The following is a 23,699-nucleotide window of genomic DNA, read 5'->3' on the forward strand; positions in this document are numbered from 1 at the left end:
TGATACTTTTTTATTTTATGTAAGTACATATTCTATGTTACGATAGGTAGGTAGTTTTATTGTCAAAAAGGTTTACTTACAAGTAATTTATCGTAAACAAAGTGGATAATAAGTATGCTAATTTATGTAATGCTCGAGTGGGTTTTGCTATTCTTTGATTTAATTTAAATAACTAGTTTCACGTTTGCTCTTACGTGGAACTGATAAAATAACAACAATGTTTTTGTATAATAGGTTCTTCTTTCCAACGACCGATCCTGTGCTGTCCGCATCCAGGCACTTCTCGCGATTTTCACCAGATCGTAGGGCCACCTACCGGTCATTGTGGAAATACTTGGGGGAGGCATTTATCCAGCTGTGGACGTCATTTGACTGAAACTTGTTTCCTATAACTGATCTGATGACCACAGGAGACATGATTACTAGTTTGTGGAACTGATGGCCACGACCTGGAAGACTTAGACCTCCCATTCGGTGGTGAGCTGACCTGATGAACGCGGGAAGGTCGTGGAAATCCTTGACGGAGGTCTTTGCTTTGTCTAGCATAAGACGTATTTCACTTGAAAAGTAGCTGCCTACCTAAGTCTACTCTACTGTACAAGAATGACAGACGACCTCATAAAGGTAGTAGGAAGGCGCTGGATGCAGGCCGCTACCAACCGGTTATAATGGAAATCATTGGGGGACTATGTTCAGCAGTGGACATCCTGTAGCTGAATATGACGATGATTATCCTGCTGTGTATTTTGTGTAGCTTCTTGTAGGAGTAACTAACTAAGATAATACATAACTTATTATCACACATATTGACTTAAGGTCCTATGTCCCCTACATGGGGCAGAGGGCGTCCACAGCAGTCCTCCATCGTGTTCGGTCTTGAGCTTCGCGTTTCATCTCGCTCCAAGACTTGCCGATTTTCTTTGCCTCGTCTGTTCACAGCGATGGGACAATATAAAGGATTTTTAATAAAAACTAAAGCTCACATTTTAACCGTTTATTTACTTTTCACGATAAACTAATTAGTATGAGATAGTTAACACATGGCAACAAGAACACTAACGTAAAAATATCTTATTTCTAAAACAGCTAATTTACACATCAAATCTTATAGCCTTTGCTAGTTATTGCTGTATTTTTTACCCTAATTATGATACAATATTTACAGGACCATTCGCATGCAAAGTGTGCCAACTCCCTTTTGAAGGATTTCTAAAATAATGTTTTAATTTTAACATAAATGTTTTTCCTAATTTTTATTGAAAAGGTTGCTAGAATTTTTTTAACAAAAACTGAACAAAGGTGTCAATAATTACAAAACTATAAATAGTGATATTAAAATAGTAATCTAAGCGTTTTACGCTTAATATAGCAAATTGATACCAACATTCGTAATAAAGCAATATCAATAAGTTTATGGATAACGGTAGTAGTTTAACGTATTTTAATATTAGTTAATCTCAAAAATAATTTTCATTTATCTAGTCTTTACAGTGTTCTTTGCACTCATTAATGATGTGTTTATAAACTTTTTAAGTATGGCTTATTTTAGATGGAGATATGCAAATTAATTTCATATTAAAATTTTGAGATGATATAATATCTTTTAGGTACAGACGACAGCACATCAAGTTATACACTACGGTATCTTATTCAGTCGTAATAGGTGTTATTTTGCAACAAAACTGTATAAGCCTGTTGTGCTGTCGACTGTAAATTTCTTGATTTATTGATAAAGGATATAATTTAATATTTTTACTTACATCAAGAAGGACAGGATATTTTTCTATTTACCTATTATAATATTATAATGATTTAACAGTTAACTTTTTTGCTTTAAGCTGGTATTTACAGAAAAAATATTATAACTATAAGCACAGTTATTTAATCTTAATCTATCACTAATTTCGTTTACAACCAATTTGTGTATTCTAATTTCACAAACATACAATATTTTATTAGCATAACACTTAGTTGTTACGTATTTGTTTTCCCCTTTTGCAAAGAAAAATTAAAACATTACATTAAACAAAAATAATTTGAAAAGATTTCCGATTTTTTTTCCGAAAATCTCTCCTAATTTTGGTTATCCTAGTACTTAAAACTTATTTATGATAAAATGACAGATCCTTAAGAAAATAGGCGAAATTTACTAGTATTTTGTTAATTTAAAATAGTTTTTATGACATAGCAATAACATTCAATATAATCGTTTTAAAAGGGGATATAAAATAACTAGTTACAATTTAAAGCGATTGAGTAAATAAACAAATACAATGAAATATTTTCAAAAAAGTTGATAACGAGGATCTGTCATTTAAGTACGTCTATAATTACTTATTTTATTATTATTAATATTTATCATCATAAAACTATCATTACAGATTATAATATCACAATGAAAATGTAATTATTTACTTATTTCAATTCTAAAATAGCAATGACAAAATAAGTGAATCTTCATAAGTGTGATGTTTTTAGTTAACATCGACAGAAAGAAAATTATTATGAAATCTAGAAAAAAACTGGCAATTATTCAAGCAGTGTTTAATTCAGTGTTCATTTGAATGCTAAAAATATCCATGATCTTTCACTAAAACTGTATTGATAATTTTCTTTTAATGACATTGGATAGAGTACTTAATATTCGAATAGTTCAAAAAACAATCGACTAGGAAGCAAAAAGTCGTATATCCGATTCTTGCTTATGACAGTAGATTTTTTAAATTAAATTCAACCTCATGTTTATCCTCAAAAAAATATGGCAAAACTAATAACATCAGCCGGAGAAGTATCAAAAATAAAAATCTTTTTCGTATATTAAAGTGTCTTTCCTAATACCATCCCTCTATCAAGTTGTCAATCTGAGTCGATTCAGTGACATGATCAATATTGGCTTTGACACCGAATATGGACTATTAGCGGAAAAATGTATTTTGGCAAACATTTTAATAAATAACGCTGCGGGAAAAGATGTACTTTTTTGAGTTGATACAATATTGCTGCTATTTTGTGAGATATTTTTTGTTTACATTTTGGTTGCTAACGTAATATATTATTGTGATCCATTGAACAGTCATAATAATATTTTGTTTCAATATCAAGGATAGGTTATGGCTTTTTGATTGAATTGAAAGTTAGACCTAATTTAGGACAGAATATATGAGTGAGATTTAATCTCTTTTGAGCTTTGTTTTATAGTATAGACTTTAAGGCTTTGGCAAAATGGGAAATACCAAATAAATAATAGATCGAATTCTAATGCTTTGATTAGGAACCAGGAATTTAAGACATTTTCTTCAAACATTTCTAATATAATTATCAACTCTCAATCCTCGATTCAATTTCACAGATTTTTAATTTACGTCACTATTCACCCGCCGTACCCACACCGCAAAAACGTGTAACTCTTTAAAATGATTTTACGCGAAGTTAGATCCGCGTCAGCAGTGCGTGAGACGGAACGCAATCGCTTTGTGGGGTGAACTGAGCGATCTGACGCTGTGATGCCGAAAATCCATTTATTCAGTCACTACGAGTTAGGCTGGCATGTAGATTGGGGAATTCACAAGTGACGTAGAGAGGCATGCGGAAGATTGGTGGGTTGGCAGGTTTTGCATCATGCCCCCGTTATTTAATTTTCGTACATATTTGGATTAAGGCGACAAATACTAAATCAATGATTGTTACCCAATTTAGTCTCATAAGTTTACTTATGTTATTCTCTTACTAAATAAGTACAGTCACAGAATGAAAAGGTTCGTCAGTTTTCAAATTGATTCCTTCAACGAATCACGAGCACATATTACCTTTTGAAACTATGTTACAGAATAATCTCGAGTTAGAGAAAATGATCTTTAACTGTTCGTCAGTAAAGTTCAAAATTATTCAGATCAAAGTTGTTTGACGATTTATCTTGTCAAGAAGATTATTATGATTGATAAACTAAAACCTTCTTGTTGGTTCAACCTGCCATTATTATTTCTATTAAACAAAAAAAACTATTGTCAATTGGTCAATGTCATCATTGCATTGCACTGATGGGATAGAAAAATAAACAAGCAAAACCTTATTCGTTAGCAAACGTCATATTTATTTAAATGTTAGCAGCACTGTTTCTTGCACTGTTATGTTGGCAGGTTTGACTCTTACAGTACCTAGTGCAAGCGAAAACCGACACTAAGGTGACGAACCTTTTCATTCCGCGACTGTACAAAATAAAAAAGTTTTCGTGATCTGGAGTAATGAAATTATATTTTTCTTTTTGCTAGTAGATTCCACTGGATTTGCAAGGAACGGAATTTACTATTGCTACATTCCTTTATTTAAAATTTAAGACGATGCAGGTCTAAATAATAATTAATATCTATTTTTTAATAAATTTAATTATGAAAAGAAAAAAAAAACACTATAAAGAGGATTTAGTAACACCTACGTATGCCGAAGCAAGCATTTAGATTTTCTCGTAAAATTTTTCGCTCGGAATGTCTGCGTTCCGAAACACGCAGCAAGCGTGAACGGGCATTCCGTTTCGTTTCACGCTGTTCCCGTGGTTGGCTCTACTCGACTGTATTTGATTCGATGCTTCAGTTATTTAGCTCGTTATTGGTCTAGTAGGTAAAAAGAGACGAGACGAGAGGCAGACTCCCACCAAATTTATAATTTTACATAATATAGGCTTCCCACTGCATTGAAAGCATAATGAAGACTGACTGATGAACGAAAATAGTGTACCTTCGTTTCAACAAAAAGAAGTACACTTCTGGACAAAGGGAGACTTTGGTCCCTTGAAATCCTTGGATTTCCATGGATCTGCACGCTTCTAATCGACCTATATGCTACAGCTACAAATATATGGGGTAGGTCTATGTTTAACAGTGTACGTCTTAATAATTGTGGCTGAAAATTATGATAGTTTTTAAGTGTTTTCTCCCTGCAAAATACACTAATATTTTTCACAGAAAATTACATTTCATAACTGCAACGTTCATATTGCGAGGTCGTCCAAGCGTAGATGCAAAAGTAATCGAAAACTAATTTCTAGCTCCATATTTTTCATCAAACGATCGAAGTAAATATTGGGATGTTATTAAAAAGTTTCAATTTTCCTGTTTGCGATAACGTAGATAATTGGAAATTCGAAATTTTTCTGCTATGGTTAAATTTTTTCTACGTATGGAACGTACCTATATTTTGACGAAGTATTTAACCATTTGACATGTATTTTATTCCAGATGGATATAAGCTTAGCTATGCTTATTATGTCAATTTGTACCTCCTTGATTAAACCCGGTTAAAGTTAAGATATTTCACTATATAATTTTTGTATGGTTAAATATCGATGCGGGTATTATCATTTTAATCACAACGAGAAAGATTTGCCTATATCTTAGTTTTTTTGGCGATAAACTTAGGTAAGTAAGATGGTGGCTAGCTAGGCGGACATAGAATAAGTCCTAGCGCAAAAATCAAGCTGTCACTGGGATTCAAACCTAGGACTTTTGGTTCTGAGACAGAATATGGTCAGAGTGGTACTCGCGCGCAGTAAAATAATTGACTTTATGCTCTGAATGATTCAGTGTGATGTCGAATCAGCGGACAAACTGGTTTTTGTGACATCGTCAATGATCATTGATAATATTTGGAAATACTATGTAAATTGTTTTAAATAAATAAATAAGTCCACGAGGAAGTCGCAATACGATACGGAGTTCATTATTTATTTAAACTTCTCTACGAGTAACTGCATTATACTTGATGTGACGTAGAATCTTATCTTAAGACAGTTCTCTAAAGTCAATCTTAAATCCCCGCAACGCTTCAAAGATCCTCAGTTGAGATAAGAAGACAACGAGAACGTTTTAAGTGGTTTCGCGGTATAATTAGTTCTAGCTTTGTATTTATGTACTTGGAAGTCTAGACAGCTGACTATTAGTTGAGACGAGTGCTTGAGGTCATGTATTGGCTAAATACATACAGGGTGGTCTAAATCAGAGGGATTTTTTTAATAAAAATTTTGAATTAGATTTTTATTGTATGCCTTTTATTATAATTTATTTCTTTAGTGTCGACACCGCCTTCCCCTTCATATTTGTTTCAAGTAACTGTCCTCACCATAGGTTGTCTGGAAGAGATCGCTTCATAGCGATAAGACCGCCTAATTGTACCTTGTGTGTTCCTTTTCTTCTGTTATGTTATTTGTTTGGTGTGCAATAAAGTGTATTTATTATTATTATTATTATTAATTAGGTATCGGATCCTGCCAGGAAAAGATCGCTTCTCATTCGGTTATGAGTTATGATTTTTACTTGAAAACATGGAATTAATAATATTGTCTGGACTACCCTGTATACTAACTCGGAGCTTGAAGAGGCGCTTGAGGAGTTAATGTTTACTTCACATGCAGCCTTCATTTCTAATTAATATTTTCTTTTTTATCCAAAAAAGAGGGGACTCTTAGCCTGCATCTCACCTGAATGTGATGATCAGGCCGAGATGGAAGGAAGCTTCTCTCGGAATTCTCAACCACAGAAGATTTGGCTATATTAACTCTAACTGTCGAAACACAACAATGATGTTAAGAAGACCTTTCACCCCAACTCGTGTATTTGTCTGTTACGTTTATAGCTGTAACTGCTGAAGTTTTTTCGCACGTTTTATAAATTTTGGATGTACTTAAAGATTAGATCCACGAATAGGACCTTTTTTGCAAACGATCCTAACTGAGCCAACAAAGTCAGTTGCTCTTATTTTAAGGTTTCTAATTTTAAAAAGAATAATTCCAGGCAATCAATTTTATTCTATATCCAAGACAGAAATATTTTTTATTTATTTATTTATTTTCCATATAAATACACACAGTAAGTAAACATTAATATTTTCTGCCAAACTGTGACACAGTTTGTCGGCAGCAGTTCTCACAATACTGTTATTACATAGCCTCTAAATAACATTATACGTATACATAGGTACAGACGACGGCACGCCATGTAAAACACTTAGGTTGAATTGCACCACCCAATTTTATTCTATCTCCAAGACAGAAAGAGAGAGAGAGAGAGAGAGAGAGAGAGAGAGAGAGAGAGAGAGAGAGAGACGGAACTTAATTTTATTTATGTGGAAAAAGTAGAACAACATCATGATTTTCAATCCAACCAGACCATTAACATTTTAATGTCCAAGCTTTTCGCAGTTCGCATGCTACTTCATACTAAACCGTGACCATAACGCGAGTAAAGCAAATTATTTAATTCAGCAAATGCGACAGTCTTGTTCGTTTATTTTACACAAAAATTACGTGGTTGAGTAAAATAAAAGGCGAAAGGTCGTGGGGAACGAGCATGCCAGACCGGTACCAATGCGTTCAGATTTTTACTTTTTTAAGATATCGCTCGCGTATCTCTTGGTACGGGTAGTGATGAACGATAGTATTTTGATCGCTTCTTAGTATATGTAGAACTAGATTTTGCTTGTGGCTTTACGTTCAGTTTGTTACAGAAAGTGGCTTATGCCCGTTTTCACCATTAATCCTTAATTTTTAAGTGACCTCTATGAAAACAAAATCCCTGTTATGTATTACCATAGGGGTCACTTAAAACTTAGCGATTGATGGTGAAAACTGACATTAGTTTAGATGTTTTTAACATGAGTGTGTCTCTCTTTCGAAAACCAGGATAACAACTATTGTTTGTTCTCTTGGTCTTAAAATATCTCTCTGAATTCTATGACTGTTTTACTAATAAACTTATTTTCCTTGTTGCAGGTCGAAAATACTGAAACCCACCAACAACCGTGATACCTGAACGTAAGTATTAATTGTAGAATTACCATACATTATGCGTACCCATTACCCATAGTCCTCGCCAGAAAATATCATATTTTCTAGAAAGTAAATCCTATAAAATTGACACTGAACTGTCTATGTATCCAGTGATTTGAATAAACTTATCTTAGTAGAGTGAAGTAAAAACATGGATATAATATCTGTTACGTATAAATCTCTGTGAGAGTCGATTTTTACTCCCCACACTTAAAAAATCGCGGACCATACGTGCCATTGGCTGCTAAATATTTAACTTTCACGAAACTAACGAAGCGTTAACCGTTAATCCTTGTTCATTCACCACAGTAACTATCCTTAAAGCTTTGTAAACGGGCTGTTAACAGTTGAGTTAGTTACGAGTTAAGGGCGTCGCACATTTATCAACCCGGAAAGGGATTTTTACCGTATCAACTCGAAGCGGTCTTTCTCTGTATGAAACTCCATACTGCAACGCATACTTTAAGGTTATAGCAGATATTATCAATCCGGAAAGGGATTAACACCATAGCGCCTTTTGCGAGCTGTCATCACCTTTCGGCTTTGTAGTCGATTCTCACAAAAAGGGCGAAATACATTAGGGCGAAATGCCTACTGCAATAATATTATTATTGAGAATAACGTTTCGCACATTCGTGGTAATCGACTACTAACCCCGCCTTTCGCGCGTTGCGTGGCGTTTACGTTACGGTGCGGATAAGTGTGGGATAAAGTATGGAGATTCATACAAAGAATACTGACCGCCTCGAGTTGATACGTTTACAATCCTTTCCGGGTTGATAAATGTGCTACGGCCTTTAAGCTCATAGCAGACTTATCAACTAAGAAAGGATTCAACACCGTATTGCCTTTCGGGAGCTGTCCTTGTCTTTCGTGCGCTACCATTGTCTTTCGCGCGTGGTCAATCGCGACGCGAGGCGTTTACGTTACGGTGCGGATAAGTGTGCGTTGCAATATGTAGAGTTTCATACAAAGAATACTGACTCGAGTTGATGCGGTGACGATCCCTTTCCAGGTCGATAAGTGTGCTACGTCCTTTAAACGCCTAAACCGTCATTAAGACTCACATCGCGTTTATCTACGAACTATTTGGCAAACTGCGCCATTGCAGTGAACGGACACGTGGAACGGGCTGAATAGACTAGCGTTTTTTCGACCAATTTAGAATAACGGTCATAGATTTAGGTTTCAAGTTATTTATTCGTAGTCTTTTTTTGGAGTATAAAACGTTCTAAATATTGGTTGCCCTATTGGTTTTGGTATTGCCATACTTATTGGTTACAAAAAATCCTTTATCATAGGTACATTCGCTTTCCATTTTAAGCGGGTGTAGCATAGCATAGACTTGATAAATAGAATTTAACTATTTCTACTATTTTGAATTTATCATTTAGCTCTAGTTTTAGATGTCTATAGTCTGTCAATGATATCAGTATAGAAGGATGGTATTTAGAAGTATCCTATAAGTATGAAAAATATTTTTTTTATCTAAAATGTGGATGAATATACACCTTGAGCAACTATAACTAACATAATATCGCTACGCTAATACAGGGTGTTGATTTTAATCCTCGCCATATTTAGGGAGTCGATTAAGTAGCTTATTCTGATCACGAATCAGTAAAAAATTGACTTAGAAAAAAATTAAAACGAACTTTAACTTTAGTTAGTCAAAGAAAAATACCTATTTACACTACCTACTTTGCGTGGCTTCCTTCAGGCTGTCCGACATGATAAGCGAGCGATCCGCGTAGCTCGATGATGCCGCAGTATTTCAAAAATAAACTTATTGCAGTATTTCGAGCCGCAGTACAGTTGATGTCGCACGGAAAATATTCGCCAAAAATTCCATTTTCGTTTGTAATTTTTTTTGTGGATAATGCGTCAAAGTCATAATAGATCAACTAAATAAATATGGCGAGGATTGAAATCAACACCCTGTATAGACACAAAATACTAACGTGTATTACGAATGATTGGCAGTTCATTAAAGCATCAATGAAATGTAACTTATTCGAAACAATATTATTGCCAATTTACTTTAATTCTAACTTACGACTTCTACAATTATTTACAGTGATCGTGGATTATGACCCTTAAAACTATCACATTTGAAATTGCTAAACATTTTTATACCTTCCACCTCTTTTTACAATTTTACACTTTAATTCCCTCCGAGCTTATCATTTTCAAACAAATGTAATTATAATTACTAATTTTACTAAACGAGATTAAAATAGCAATTCCTTACAAAATCACAAACCTCACTTCTGCGACAAGTCGAGTACTTATGCGACTAATCGCAAGTCTTTACTACACGAACTGCGCCGTGCCGGTGTCTTTCCAACAGCTGAAGCAGCAAGGCAGGGCGCACATGAGCGTGTTTTTAAACGCGTCCCGGAAGTCGCGGTTGAAGTACGCGTAGATGAGCGGGTTTAGAGCGGAGTTGAAGTAGCCGATCCAGAATAGTACGCCTACGACTACAGATGGCGTCTCACAAGGCTCGCCGCAGAGGTTCGTTGTCACATACCTGTGGAGAAAATGTAATTTTATTTCTGAAAGTAAAATCATTTTCTGGCAGAGATGAGTGATACAACGCCTTTTAAATCAAACTTCTGATGGGTACTTTCATCATCATCATCATCATTTCAGCCATAGGACTTCCACTGCTGAACATAGGCCTCCCCCAATGATTTCCACAATGGCCGGTTGGTGGCAGCCTGCATCCAGCGCCTTCCTGCTACCTTATAAGGTCGTCTACCTTTATAAGTACCCACGTGTTTTTTGCTAAATTCATTGACAAAAAAAAAACAATATAAAGTGCGTATTTGCTCTCTTCACCCCTATGAATCCAGTTTTAAATTAAAATTCTCGTGTTTTGCCTTTTAACTTTGTTGAAAGTCAATTTTTATCACTTTCCATATACAAAAGTGACTTGTAGGCCTAGGATGTGCGCCGCGATAAGTGGTTATCACGCCATTTTATCGACTTTGCCCATACATTTTGACGTCGATAAAGTATATCACGCCTCGCATCCTAGCCCGGCTGGTTTTAAAGGTAATCATCATTATCATCATCATTTCAGCCATAGGACGTCCACTGCTGAACATAGGCTTCCCCTAATGCTTTCCACGTTGATCGATTGGTAGCGGCCTGCGTCCAGCGCTTCCCTGCTACCTTCACGATGTCGTCGGTCCACCTTGTAGGTGGACGTCTCACGCTGCGCCTTCCGGTACGCGGCCTCCATTCCAGAACCTTGCTGCCCCATCGGCCGTCAGTTCTGCGTACTATGTGCCCTGCCCATTGCCACTTCAGCTTGCTAATCCGTCGGTAAAAGGTAATGAAACATGTGTACTCACCAAAGAAAAAATGGCAGCCAACACAGCAAAAACGCGCCAACTATGATGCCAAGTGTACGCGCCGCCTTATGCTCCGCGCGCCAAGATTTTCCCGCTGCACGCAGAGACGCGCCTGCAACAGGCGGGCGGTTTTTAAAACGCTTATAGTCAAATAAAAATAATAAAATAAATTCGTTTATCTCTATCTCTTCAAAGTAGGAAACATGCGTACTTAAATACAAAGGTCTTATTCTAGTAGTCTTAAGCCGGTATTCACAAACATTACTATGAGGTCTCACAGTGCGCGTGGACGCACAGGGTGACACACGAACCATCACAGAGCTCTATTCAGCGCTGTGCGTTCGATTTGCTGCTTCACATAAGCAAGCATCGTTTGTGAATGCGGGCATTAGCTTAGTTCCAATCACACTTGTGAGAGACTGGTGCCTGAAGTAGGTTTCAAAGAAACCTGTGACACAGGTCGCCAAAAATGTAGTTTAACAGTATTTATACGCTTTGCGTGATGGTTTATCGTCATCATCATAATTTCAGCCACAGGACTTCCACTGCTGAACATAGGCCTTCCCCAATGACCTCCACATCGCACAGTTGGCAGCGGTCTGCATTCAGCGCCTTCCTGCTACCTTTGTCAGACCGTTGGTCCACCTTGGACGTCCCACGCTGCGTTTTCCACTACGTGGCCTCCACTCCAGAACCTTACTGCCTCATCGGCCGTCAGTTCTGCGTACTATGTGCCCTGCCCATTGCCACTTCAGCTTGCTAATCTGTCGGGCAGTCAGTGACTTTATGTGAGATGGTTGCAGAAAAGTTCTCGAGTGGCGACCACGGGCCGGAAGACGTAGTGTGGGTAAGCCCCCCACTAGGTGGACCGATGATCTGATGAAGGTCGCGGGAAGTACCTGGATGTGGGCAGCGCAGGACCGGTCATTATGGAAATCCTAGGTTTTTATCTAGCAGTGGACGTCATTAGGGTAAAACGAACGCTTTGCGATTAGACAACTCTATCTTTGTACATTATTTTTTTCGAGAATATGAGTAAATATTATACTATAGCCTTGGATTGAATTAATTTCAATATTCAGAGTCTACATTTTAGACCAATAACAGGACAGAATTTTGAGGGCCGTTACGTAATACGGGTCCAATTAAAATGATTGCGATCTTAACTCAAAATTAACCTTGAGAACTTTGATAAGCATTAGCTTAAATCACCAAAGTTTTCATTGCTAACAATTTATTAAGTGGTTTTAGTATTACAGCTAAAATCACGAGGGTTATTATAACAAAAGATTTAAAGAATACTGTCTAAGTATTTCTAATAAAATTAGCGGGATCTATCCATTATACTTAATTTGATTATTATGTTAACTTATGCCGTCAATTAAGAAAATGGAGTTGTTACTTGAATGTCAACAAAGGACATTGTCAGAAACCGCCTAAAAACCGCCCAAAAACATTAACCCATCATAATTATTTTCTATTTTTTTTAATACATTAAGCACCCTTTCATTCTAATGGACACTTAAGCATTGAAAAATTAAATAAATAAGTCTTTTAACGTTTATTCTATAATACTATTACAACTTCCGGACGTTTTGGTGCGTGGCATGGTCTAAAACCTATCAAGTTCCATAATTTTTGCCGATAAAATCTGTACGAGGCATTACCGTACTTTATTGCTGGGAGTCCATGTATAGTGATGTTCCTGCGGCCATCATAGACAATAAAATATCGATTTTGAAAATAAAATAAATCGATTAAACTGCTTTGAAGACTAGATTTGCGTTAAAAGCTAAAAAGATATTGACANTCATTAGTACCACTTAGACAGTGTATTCTTTATTAAGGATTAACATAAACATTTTAAAAAATAAGAAGGATTTAGAAAATAATGATTGTTTACTCACCCGCTCGCCTTAGCCTTTTTGCTAAGACTTAAAACAATTAACGCTTCTCAAAAAATAATGACTTGTTGGATTGAAGTGAAGCTTGACACATCAAAGCTGTTAACGCTATCAGTGTTGCTAATATTAGATATTTTTATTCCCGTAAACCATAGAGTAATATATTAGTCTTTGCCTTAGTTATAACGATTTGAAGTTCTAAATGGCCACAAAGGGGTCGGTGGCCACAACCGGGTCACTTGCCCTATTGAGGGTTTTGATAGTGAACTTGACCTCTATTCGGAAAATTGACTTATGCCCGTTTTCACCATTAATCCCTAATTTTTAAGTGAACCTTATGGTAACATTTAACAGGAATTTTGTGTTCATAGGGTTCACTTAAAAATTAGGGATTGATGGTGAAAACGGGATTAAGTGATAACTTTTAAGTTATCACATCTCATATCTGATTACTTTCATTGTAACCTACCTAAGTGTTTGACTTTCTCAATCCACCAATATTACATGCGTGTATTCTTATAAAATTATTTTCTTTAGATTTCTATCGAACGGAGGCAACATTGATTATTTTACTGGCTACTGTTTGAACAGTGAAAATCTATGAAAAATGTATTCCAAAACCTTTCCAGTCCTGTGAAACCAAATGTAGCTTACTGACAGTAATTCTATCAAAATCTTTTCAGGAATAGGTACGTAAAACTAACCGTTATTTAATATTAATGTTTTTATTCTACAAGGTTCCCTACGACTACATCCCAATAGGGCGCCGGAGCCATGTTGAAACGGAGTTGTCCCAGCACCCTTCTGACGTCAACCTGATATACGAGAAGCTGTTCCCTTCGAGGAGGAAGTGGAGGGATGGCTTGGTTGTCTGATGACCAGTTTTTTGAGAAATAAACCTTTGAATAATACCATTTCTAGTCTCCTTAGTTAGTTTTGCAGGGCAGTCGAATCGCACTTAGCCTCTTGATTGCCCAATGGCCCCATTGTGCGCAATATTTTATAGTCTCTTAAGAAGACAGGCTAAGTTACACTACCTAACTTTAACCGTAACTATAACTTTTTTTATGCAAGACAAGGCAGGTATTGACCGCAATCGCACCTGTTAAGTGAGATGCAGTCTAGGATGGTACATATCTGCCCTGTAAGTGCCTATTCACTCTCGCCTAGAAAGGGCCCGGATTATAGTGTTTAGGAAATACAGCAGCAGGCAGCGAATTCCAGTCCCTAGCTGTTCGCATTTTAAAAGAGTATTTGTCTTTCGTGATTAACTTTAAACGTGGTTAAACCATTTACTGTGACATCAACCTGATTTTTAGGAAAACTTTTATAATTCGATTTTATTAAGTCTCTTAAGAACATAATCTTTGGTTATAAATAAAACAAGGTATCGACAGCAAGCACACTTCACACTTTAATAAATTACAATAACAAATTAAATATAACCAACTACATAAGCCAATCATTTAACACAGAAAATCCAGTAATATAAAAATAAAAGAATTAATCTAAAAATAGGCAACATCATACAATTAAAATTTGAGTTAGTGGGATAACTAGTCTAAATTTACAAATCGGGCCAAGAAAAGTGACGCCAAAGAGTTTTCGTCGGGTATTCAAGAATTCATGCCAGGTCTGTGGTTGTAGGTAGCTAGATGGTGGAGAGGTTCACTGCGGTGCTAAGAGCTACGAGCATCTGAAAAAGATTTTTTATTTTTTGAAAGTTAGCATTTGTGAAAAGAACATTTAAAAACCTACGTGTAAATATTATTTGAGTAAGTAGCTACAACATAAATTAAATTTAGAAGACACAGCTTCACACAATTTGTAGGTACAACCAAATTTTGAAAACATTAGTATGAATTACTTGCTCTGTGAAACCCGGGACAAACTTGGCCTTCACTGGATGGGTTTTTATTAGCGGTCAAGCTGTAGATCCTGGCTATACAGAAGTTGTAGCGGAGGGAACGGGAGTGGGAATAGTCCCGTTGTTCTGTGAATCTCACCTTAACCATCAATGTCCCTCGTGAGGATTTACTGACGCTATACTTGTGGGTGGAGTTACTGACGCTAATACGGGGGAGGGCACGGGAGCAGCTAACTCCGCGTAGTGAACCCCTAGTTTTAAAAACGGATAGTTTGAAAGAGCGGACTCTTCTAACGTAGTGAAGAACAACAGTGGAATAAAAGGGTTGCGTTACTTGGCAGCGAGCGAACGCAGCGTCAACGCTGCCCAAGTGCTGGCAAGACGAAGATGCTCGAAAGACGCTAGTGTGAATTTCATCTTAGCCCTCAAGGCTTGTGGAGTTACTGTGAACTGGGGCCGCTAACTTGGCGTAGATGCGTAGTGTAGTTCGCGCTTTGTAATTTTGAAAACGGCTAGTTCGAAAGAATGGACTCATCTAACGTAGGTAGTGTGCTCTGTGAATCACACTTACCGACGGATTAGCAGCAAGCTGAAATCGCAAGGGACAGAGCATTGTAGCTCGCAAAACTGACGGCCGATGGGATAGCAAGGTTCTGGAATGGGGGTCATATACCGGCAAGTGCAACGTAGGACGTTCATCCACAATACGACCTCATAAAGTTAGCAGGAAGGCGCTGGACGCACAATCTCGAAATCATTGGGGGAAGTCTATGTTTAGCAGTGGACGTCATGTGGCTGATATGATAACGAATTTCACCTTAGCCCTCAGTGCCCCTCAGGCCTTGTGGTGTTACTGTGAACTGGGACCGCTAACTCGGCGTGGATGCCAGTGTGTAATTTTGAAAACCGCTAGTTCGAAAGAGTGGAGTCTTGTATCGTGTAGGATAGCTCTGTGAATCTCACCGTAGTCCTCAGTGTCCCTCGACCCTTGTGGTGTTACTGTGAAGCGTCTTGTAACGTGTAAGGTAGCTCTGTGAATCTCACCTTAGCCCTGCGTCCCTCAAGCCTTGTGGAGTTACTGTGAAGCGGTGCGCAGGAGGGTGGCCACGACCTCCTGCTCGTTGACGTGGGAGGGGACGGGAGCAGAGTTTTAAAAACGAATAGTTCGAAAGAGCGGACCCTTCTAACGGTGACAAAGGGACCCTTCCACACTAATGCAACAGCATAATGAGGGGGTTGCGTTACTTGGCAGCGAGCGAACGCATCGTCAACGCTGCCCGAGCGCTGGCAAGACGAAGATGCACGAAGTTTGAATCTCACCTTAGCCCTGCGTCCCTCAAGCCTTGTGGAGTTACTGTGAAGCGGTGCGCAGGAGGGTGGCCACTACCTCCTGCTCGTTGACGTGGGAGGGCACGGGAGCGGCCAGCTCCGCGTAACTGCCGGTGTAGTCCGCGCTACGGGACTCAGCGTCCTGGTCGGATTCGGCCTGTAAGGTAATTCATCAATTTATCTTCTATACTTAATTGTTCGTTCGTTTCAGCCGAAAGACGTCCACTGCTGGACAAAGGCCTCCCCCAAGGATTTCCACAAAGACCGGTCCTGCGCCGCTCGCATCCAGGCACCTCCCGCGACCTTGACCAGATCGTCGGTCCACCTAGTGGAAGGCCTGCCCACGCTACGTCTTCCGGCTCGTGGTCGCCACTCAATAATCTTTTCCAATAATATACAATAATTCGTTTGTTTCATGAGTTAAGCGCCCTAACCCCAGTAACTACCAGTTTGAATTGAAAATAGTTTTTGTGTTGGATAGTTACATGCTTAGGGCATTATCGAGGACTGCTACACTATGCTACAACTAATAGTGGAGCATCAATGAAAAATATTGCAAAACGGGAAAAATATTCAAAGAATTTTCGCACGTACCTTTTCTGTGCCTTTCTTAGATAATCCCAAGGTCGCAACTTTATGCAAAAAATGGGGTTGTCACTTGTCATCCTACATTTAGGTCTAGTAAGGACATACTGGCTTTATATTAAGTGAAGAATGATACTTATTTTATTAAATGCTCGACCCTTCGTGAGTTTCACAAAAGTTCACAATACATCGCAGAAAGTATAACCAACGATCCGGGGCGATGTTGGTTGAAATGATTGATGGAAGTTTGCCATTTATAATGTTAGGAGAAAAGGAACTTTTTGAATTCCCTCTTTTTAACTCAAAGGCATTTATGGCACGTAACAAACTCCTGAAAACTAAATTCAAGGTGGTGTTTAATTTGGAATTTCTCTAAAAATAATTAAAAAACTTGTTATAAGGTGAGATTCAAGTATGAATTTGTACTCAAGAATGAATTTGAGAAGCCGTATTCAGATAAAAAAATAACGTAGGATTTTACAGAGTAGTGTCAAGGACAGGATTTAAAAGTAAAATATAAAACAAAAAATAAAGATGTCACTTTCGAACAAACGCAACGCAATACGGCTTTCATTTTTTGCTCTCTTCGTAATACAGGGTGGCCCAGGCCCAGAAGAAAGTTCACTTTTGAAAATTTAAGGAAATGAAAACTGTATATTTTTGTAGAACTTTAACTATCGCAATTTAAAGGAAATTTCATGCAATTTATTTATAAATTTACTTTCTTTTTTAAATTTGATCGTACATGTGATTCCCTTGACGTTTACAACATTCGGTCAACATACATAAAAATTTTGGAAAACTTTCATAAGAGTTACCTTTAAATGGATTCAGGATGGATGAATGCTGCAGAGTTTTTGGATTTTTAGAGTATACACTGCTCATAATGTAACCATACAAAAAGAAGTCTGCTGGAATGAGATTAGGGCTTCTTAGTGGCAATGAGATTTCACCCCTGCTTAATTGGTTTGTTGCATTCGAAAGGATAATTAATTTTTGAGAGCGCTATACTGACACGCTGAAAAGCTTTTTGATTTCAAAGTGGCAAAATTCGCAAGGCTATGACTAGAGCTCTTGGTTTCATCAAGATGGGGCTACGTGTCACATTTCAAATGAGAGCATTTAGATGGTAAGAGACATGTTCCCACAAAAAAATAATTTCAGGCAGGGGTGACATCTCCTGGCCACCAGGAAGCCCGGATCTCACTCCAGAAAACTCCTATTTGTGGTGTTACCTTAAGAATAGAGTATACTTTTATAATCCAACAACCATGCAGCAACTGAAGCTGAACATTCGGCAAAAAATGGAAAATAGGTTTTGAGGTAATTCTAACGAACGCATTTCAAGATTTTGATGTATGTTGATCGAATTTTGTAATCGTCACGGAAATCTCCTATACGATGTAATTTGATGAAGGTAAATTTAAAAATAAATTTCATTTAATTTTCTTTGAATTGTAATGAATAAAGTTCTACAAAATTACACAGATTTTTTTTTCTTGAATTTTCAAAAGTGAATTTCTTTCTGGGCCACCCTGTATAACAAAATTATGTAGAGAATCAAGTAGAAAGAAATAGGACCTTTCTCTTTCAGTTGATCTATGTAAGGATTTATGGTGACTTAGGGTAGAAATATGAACATCAGGCCTCCCCAACCCGTCTAGCCAGCGTGGGGAGTGTAGGCCAATCCTCCCTTTGCTTCTTTGGTAAATTATAGAGAGTCGTACTCCTGCAAAGGAGACTAAATGACNGTCCATTAGGAATCATTGTTCTTACACACAGAATCGTATTATTTCGCTTTCGGGTAGTAATATGTCAAAATTGTTGGTTTTTAGGCGAACAATGTATGGAGAACGAACATTGTCCTTTGGAGCGACTTGATTAAATAACAATGTTTTAGTACTCATTTAGTGGGTAGATTTAAGAACTTTTTAATAACGTAACCACTAAGATGTAAAAGCTCTTCAAGGGCAATCTTAAGAACATTTTGGTTTATTCCGTCACATTTTTAATTATTTGTGACCATTTTTTCTTTTTTTACTAAACAGTTGAACTCTTTTTAGCTATAAGTGATAGGTTCCTGTGATGAAACTTTGAATTGTGCCTTTCATAATTTTGTTTTTGAAATAAAATTGTAAGGCATTATGTAGTACATAAGCTGTAAAGAGTTATTAAGTACTGAACACACACATTTTCTATGTGAAACATAGAAAGGTAAATTAAATAAATAAATTCAGTACGTAAGCTTCACTAAATTATGAACTCTATTGGAAGACTCTGGTAAGTGATAGATATCAACTGAAAGAGAATGCCAAATGGCATGAAGTTCGCCTTATGTACTGTGTCTATATGATTATAAGTTTTATACATATAAATCTGCAGCAGCTGTTAACCTTACCGATAACATAATGGATTTGATAGCAATACCTAGTTCGAACGTCATAATAACTAAACAATATACACAAAAGGTATAATAACGTATCAATACTAATGCCAAGGCCTCCATGAATTACTAAACAGTTATTTATAACGGTCAGCAATAACTGTACTCTCATAGATTATCGTTTAGTTGATACCATTTCTCTTGACATGAAAGGGGTCAATTAGCTGTTAATGATCGATGCTATCGAATAAATTATTAGGGCTTAACGATTATCAAGGGCATAGCCGTGAGAAAATAGTCTCTTAATAATAAAACGATTATTTTCATGGTCATCATCAGATCATTTACGCCCGTATTCAAAACATTACTATGAGGTCTCACAGTGCGCGTGGACGCACAAGGTGACACACGAACCAATCACAGTCATAATCATGGTCATTTATTCCATAAAGAACAATAACATTATCGTAGAGCTAGAACAACGTAGAGTAGAACAACGCTGTGCGTTCGATTTGCTGCTTCACTTAAGCAAGCACCGTTTGTTAATACGGGCGATAGTATCTACTTCAAGAGAATGACTGTCTTTAATATACCAGAGGCAAACATTGTCAGGTCATGTCTCTACTGCAGAGGATTCGCGCCTTGATAAACGTATATCGAGGAATTTTATCGATTTTATACGATAAGCCCATTTGACGTCTAAAAACATCGATAAGATTTTGTCATGGTGGGCATTCTAGGATAGTTCTCTCTAATTTATCACAGGAAAATGGAGGATTTAGCTTACACTCTCCATGATTTTATTTGACACAAGCTTAAAAAATACGCTTATGAATATGCAGCACATTTATGAAAATTCCTTACATCGCGAGTCTATTCGGGATACCACCATCTATTAAAGTAATTTGAACTAATTATAGGTAAGTGCGATTGCCACAAACGGCATGAGAAAAAGGGCACTGTAACAATTATTGTGAAGTGACCTTACCTTATGTTTTTTATTTTTATTATGAAAAAAGTAATACCACTATGAATGATTGCGACGCATGTCTACATATTTTATTTGTTAGAACAGTCTTTAAACATGTTGGTTTAAATTCTCCAAAAAAAGCGTAATGAAACTTCAAATTTAAGGAAATAAGCTCGAGAAAAACAAGCTACCCTCAGTAGCAGAAAATAAAATGCTCGTCTTAAAACGGTACTAAAACTCAAAAGCGTACGGATTTTTATCTTCCCAGTATATTTTCGTAAACAGAAACTTTCTGGGGAATGGTAAGTTTTTTATTAAGAACTAGCTTTCCGCCCGCGGCTTCGCCCGCGTGGAATTTTGTCTGTCACAGAAAAACTCTATCGCACGCGTCCCTGTTTCAAAAACCGGGAAAAAAACTATCCTATGTCCTTTCCCGGGGATCAAACTGTCTCTATGCCAAATTTCATCAAAATTGGTACAGTGGTTTAGGCGTGAAAGCGAGACAGACAGACAGACAGAGTTACTTTCGCATTTATAATATTAGTATAGAAGTATAGATTCATCCATTGTAGAATTGATTTTTGATGTCATTGGGAATACGACATTGCACTGGCCTTCAAAGATTACTTGGAAACGCGATGAAAAATACATCGGCTGCATTAACCTCAAGGTCAAGACGGCTATCAATCGATTAAGCTAGTTGTAAGACATTGAAGTGCGAGTCGATTTTATTGTTCCAGTTGAAGAAACTTTTGAAGTACCCTCTTAATTTGTTATTTTAACTATCACTTTAGGGTTCGATGTTCGCTATCTTTTCTCTCCATTATTGATTTAACTATCACTGAGTATACCTAAGAATTGGGAGTCCATTAGAATTTGATTTTAAGTGACAATGTCAGTAAAATATTTTTTATGTAGTTTTCTATATAATTTTTTTAAATAAAAAAAAATGCCATTGTTTATCGGAAAAAAATAGAATTCTAAGGCTGGGTTGCACCATCTTACTTTAACTTTGACAAACGTCAAAAATCTGTCAAACTCCGTACAAAATACACCAGTTATCGTTAAAGTTAGGTGGTGCAACTCAGCCTAAATAATTATGTGAAAGAATTTTTTTAAATCGGTCAATTTTTCAATTTTTTCTATACTAATAGAAAAAATATTATTTATTACATTACCTTGAGCATTCAACTCCGTCGCAGCCTTCGCCAAGTCCCTCGTAGCCACCGCCGAAGAACAACTAGGTCTCCATCCTGGAGGCGGTGCATGACCACTCGAAGACCGCTTGTTCGACCCCCCAGAACAGTACCCCGAACTGGCAGTATCACAGCTCACGTTCACAGATTTCCTCGGACTCGCTTCTTTACTCGGACAAATATCCCCCAAAGCCATCACTACTTCTCCCCCAAACTCCGTCTCTTCAGGACATTCTGTAAAGGTGCTGTAATTCGGGCTGATATCTGAAGGTCTTCTATCAGGATGGAGGTAGTGAGAATGATGCGCAGAATGTGACGTATGCTTCATATGCACTGAGTTTAGGAGGATATTCGAAGACGTCCGAGTCAGTGCTTCTCTTTGCCGTATCGCTTCTCTAAATATCCTGCAGTACATAGATATCATGACCAGACTCGGAATCCAGAACGACACACTTGACGATACTATCGCGTATACCATATTGACTTTGAATATGCACACGTCTGGGTTCGCTCTTCTGTATTGCCGATGCTGTTCGGTGGTATACCAGCCCATGAAGATTGGGACGAAGCTGATGAAGGCTGGCCAGAGCCAGACGTTGGCTAGCATGAAGCAAACGGTTCTATGAGTCATGGTGACAGGGTATTCTAGAGGTCTGACGATGGCATAATATCTGTCCACGGAAATGCAGCATAGATGAAGGATTGAAGCGCTTGAAAAGTACACATCTAAGGAATTATAGATGTCGCAGACTAGAGGTCCAAATAGCCAGTCGTCTGTGAGTTCTGAAGAGGCGTTGAAGGTCATCGCGCACAAAGCAACGAGCATATCAGCAACAGCTAAACTAACAACGTAGTAGTTGGTCAAGACGCGCAGTTTCCTATGTCGGTGGACTGAGATGATGACGAGTGCGTTTCCGAATATAGCTCCTAAGATGATGGTGGTAAAGACTAGGCCTTTGAGGACGAGGGCAAGGGTGTGCGTCCAGGGGTGGTCGGGCGCGGCAGCGGGCGCCAGCGTCGAGTGGAGCTCGTGGAGGAACGCTGACTCCGTACCGCGCCCGCGCGCTTCTACCTCGCTCCGCAGCGCGCCATCTGTTGACAAAGATAAGATAAGATAAGATAAGCATTTATTGTTAATTGTGTTGATACAGTGGTGTTACATAAAAGGCACATAATGCTAAAGTACACAATTTATCCATTTCGGACGTACAATATAAATTGTCAAAAACATAATTAATTATTAATTGGATAATTATTTTGCAATGTCAGTTATTATAAAATTATTCATTACATTACATTAAAATATTAATTTAAATTATAAAAAGATTTGTCAAATAACCAGTCTTTGAGCGTTCGTTTAAATTTGATTCCCTCTAATTGTTTTATAGTATTTGGCAATCGATTGAATATTTTTATTCCAGTTACGTATGTACTTTTTTCATAAATGTAACTAGAGGGTTATTTATGTTGCGATCGTAGATTGTGCAAAAGATGGTAACTTTAGCTTTTTTTCGAAGTATTCGTCATTTTGCCGCCACTACCAACCGGGTAACATGGAAAGCATTGGGGGAGGCCTATGTTCAGCAGTGGACGTCCTATGGCTGAGATGATGATGATCCGTCATTTGCATAACTACTTTAGACCTAGCGCTTAACTTAGTCAGTGCCTGAGGCATATGAGCGGTACTGGAGAGTGTTTTTGAGACGTGAAACGTCAGTGAGACTTCAAATATGCTTCAGATTTGTATGCTCTGTCACGTCATTGCTGGAAACATTGAATTTTCGGATAGATCCCGTTTATTCTGTAACCTGTTTTTGGTACCATTTGAAAGAGCTCGTGAAGCACTTTCAGGATCAGTGTACCTACCATGAGTTTACGATAAGTGTGCTCGCTAGCGAATACGTCAAAAAATTCTATGAAGATTTTATTTCTTGAAAGTAGCCGCTAGGGGCGCTGCACAATATGTCATACATTTAAATGTCATTTTTTTACGCAGTCGCTAGCGAGCACACCTAACGTAAACTCATGGTAAGCACACTAATTTGTATGCTCTGTCACGTCATTGCTGGAAACATTGAATTTTCGGAGAGATCCCGTTTATTCTGTAACCTGTTTTTGGTACCATTTGAAAGAGCTCGTGAAGCACTTTCAGGATCAGTAACCAGTTTTTCGATATCTGGTATAGTTTAGAAATAATCGAGTGAGATCACTTATCGTTTCCACCCTGTATAGTTACTTTCAATTTACCATTTAACGATTAGACAGCCCAAGACAGGCTGGCAATCTGTGG

At 37.5% G+C, this 23,699-nt stretch overlaps 1 protein-coding gene across 1 annotated transcript; it reads right to left on the bottom strand.

The window, feature by feature from the left end:
* Window positions 1–9,644: 9,644 nt before the first annotated feature.
* Window positions 9,645–22,608, bottom strand: LOC114366694 (octopamine receptor beta-3R-like). Its single transcript, XM_028323638.1, has 5 exons — window positions 22,596–22,608; window positions 21,612–22,501; window positions 21,392–21,497; window positions 11,176–11,287; window positions 9,645–10,346 (listed from the first exon to the last, which is right to left on the bottom strand). The coding sequence occupies exons 1-5, from the start codon at window positions 22,606–22,608 to the stop codon at window positions 10,130–10,132; spliced, it is 1,338 nt and encodes a 445-aa protein (XP_028179439.1). The 3' UTR covers window positions 9,645–10,129.
* Between the last annotated feature and the right edge of the window lie 1,091 nt (window positions 22,609–23,699).

Source organism: Ostrinia furnacalis, unplaced genomic scaffold (assembly GCF_004193835.3).
Source record: "Ostrinia furnacalis isolate ACB-3 unplaced genomic scaffold, ASM419383v2 OfSCF0664, whole genome shotgun sequence".
Taxonomy (NCBI): Eukaryota; Metazoa; Arthropoda; class Insecta; order Lepidoptera; family Crambidae; genus Ostrinia; species Ostrinia furnacalis.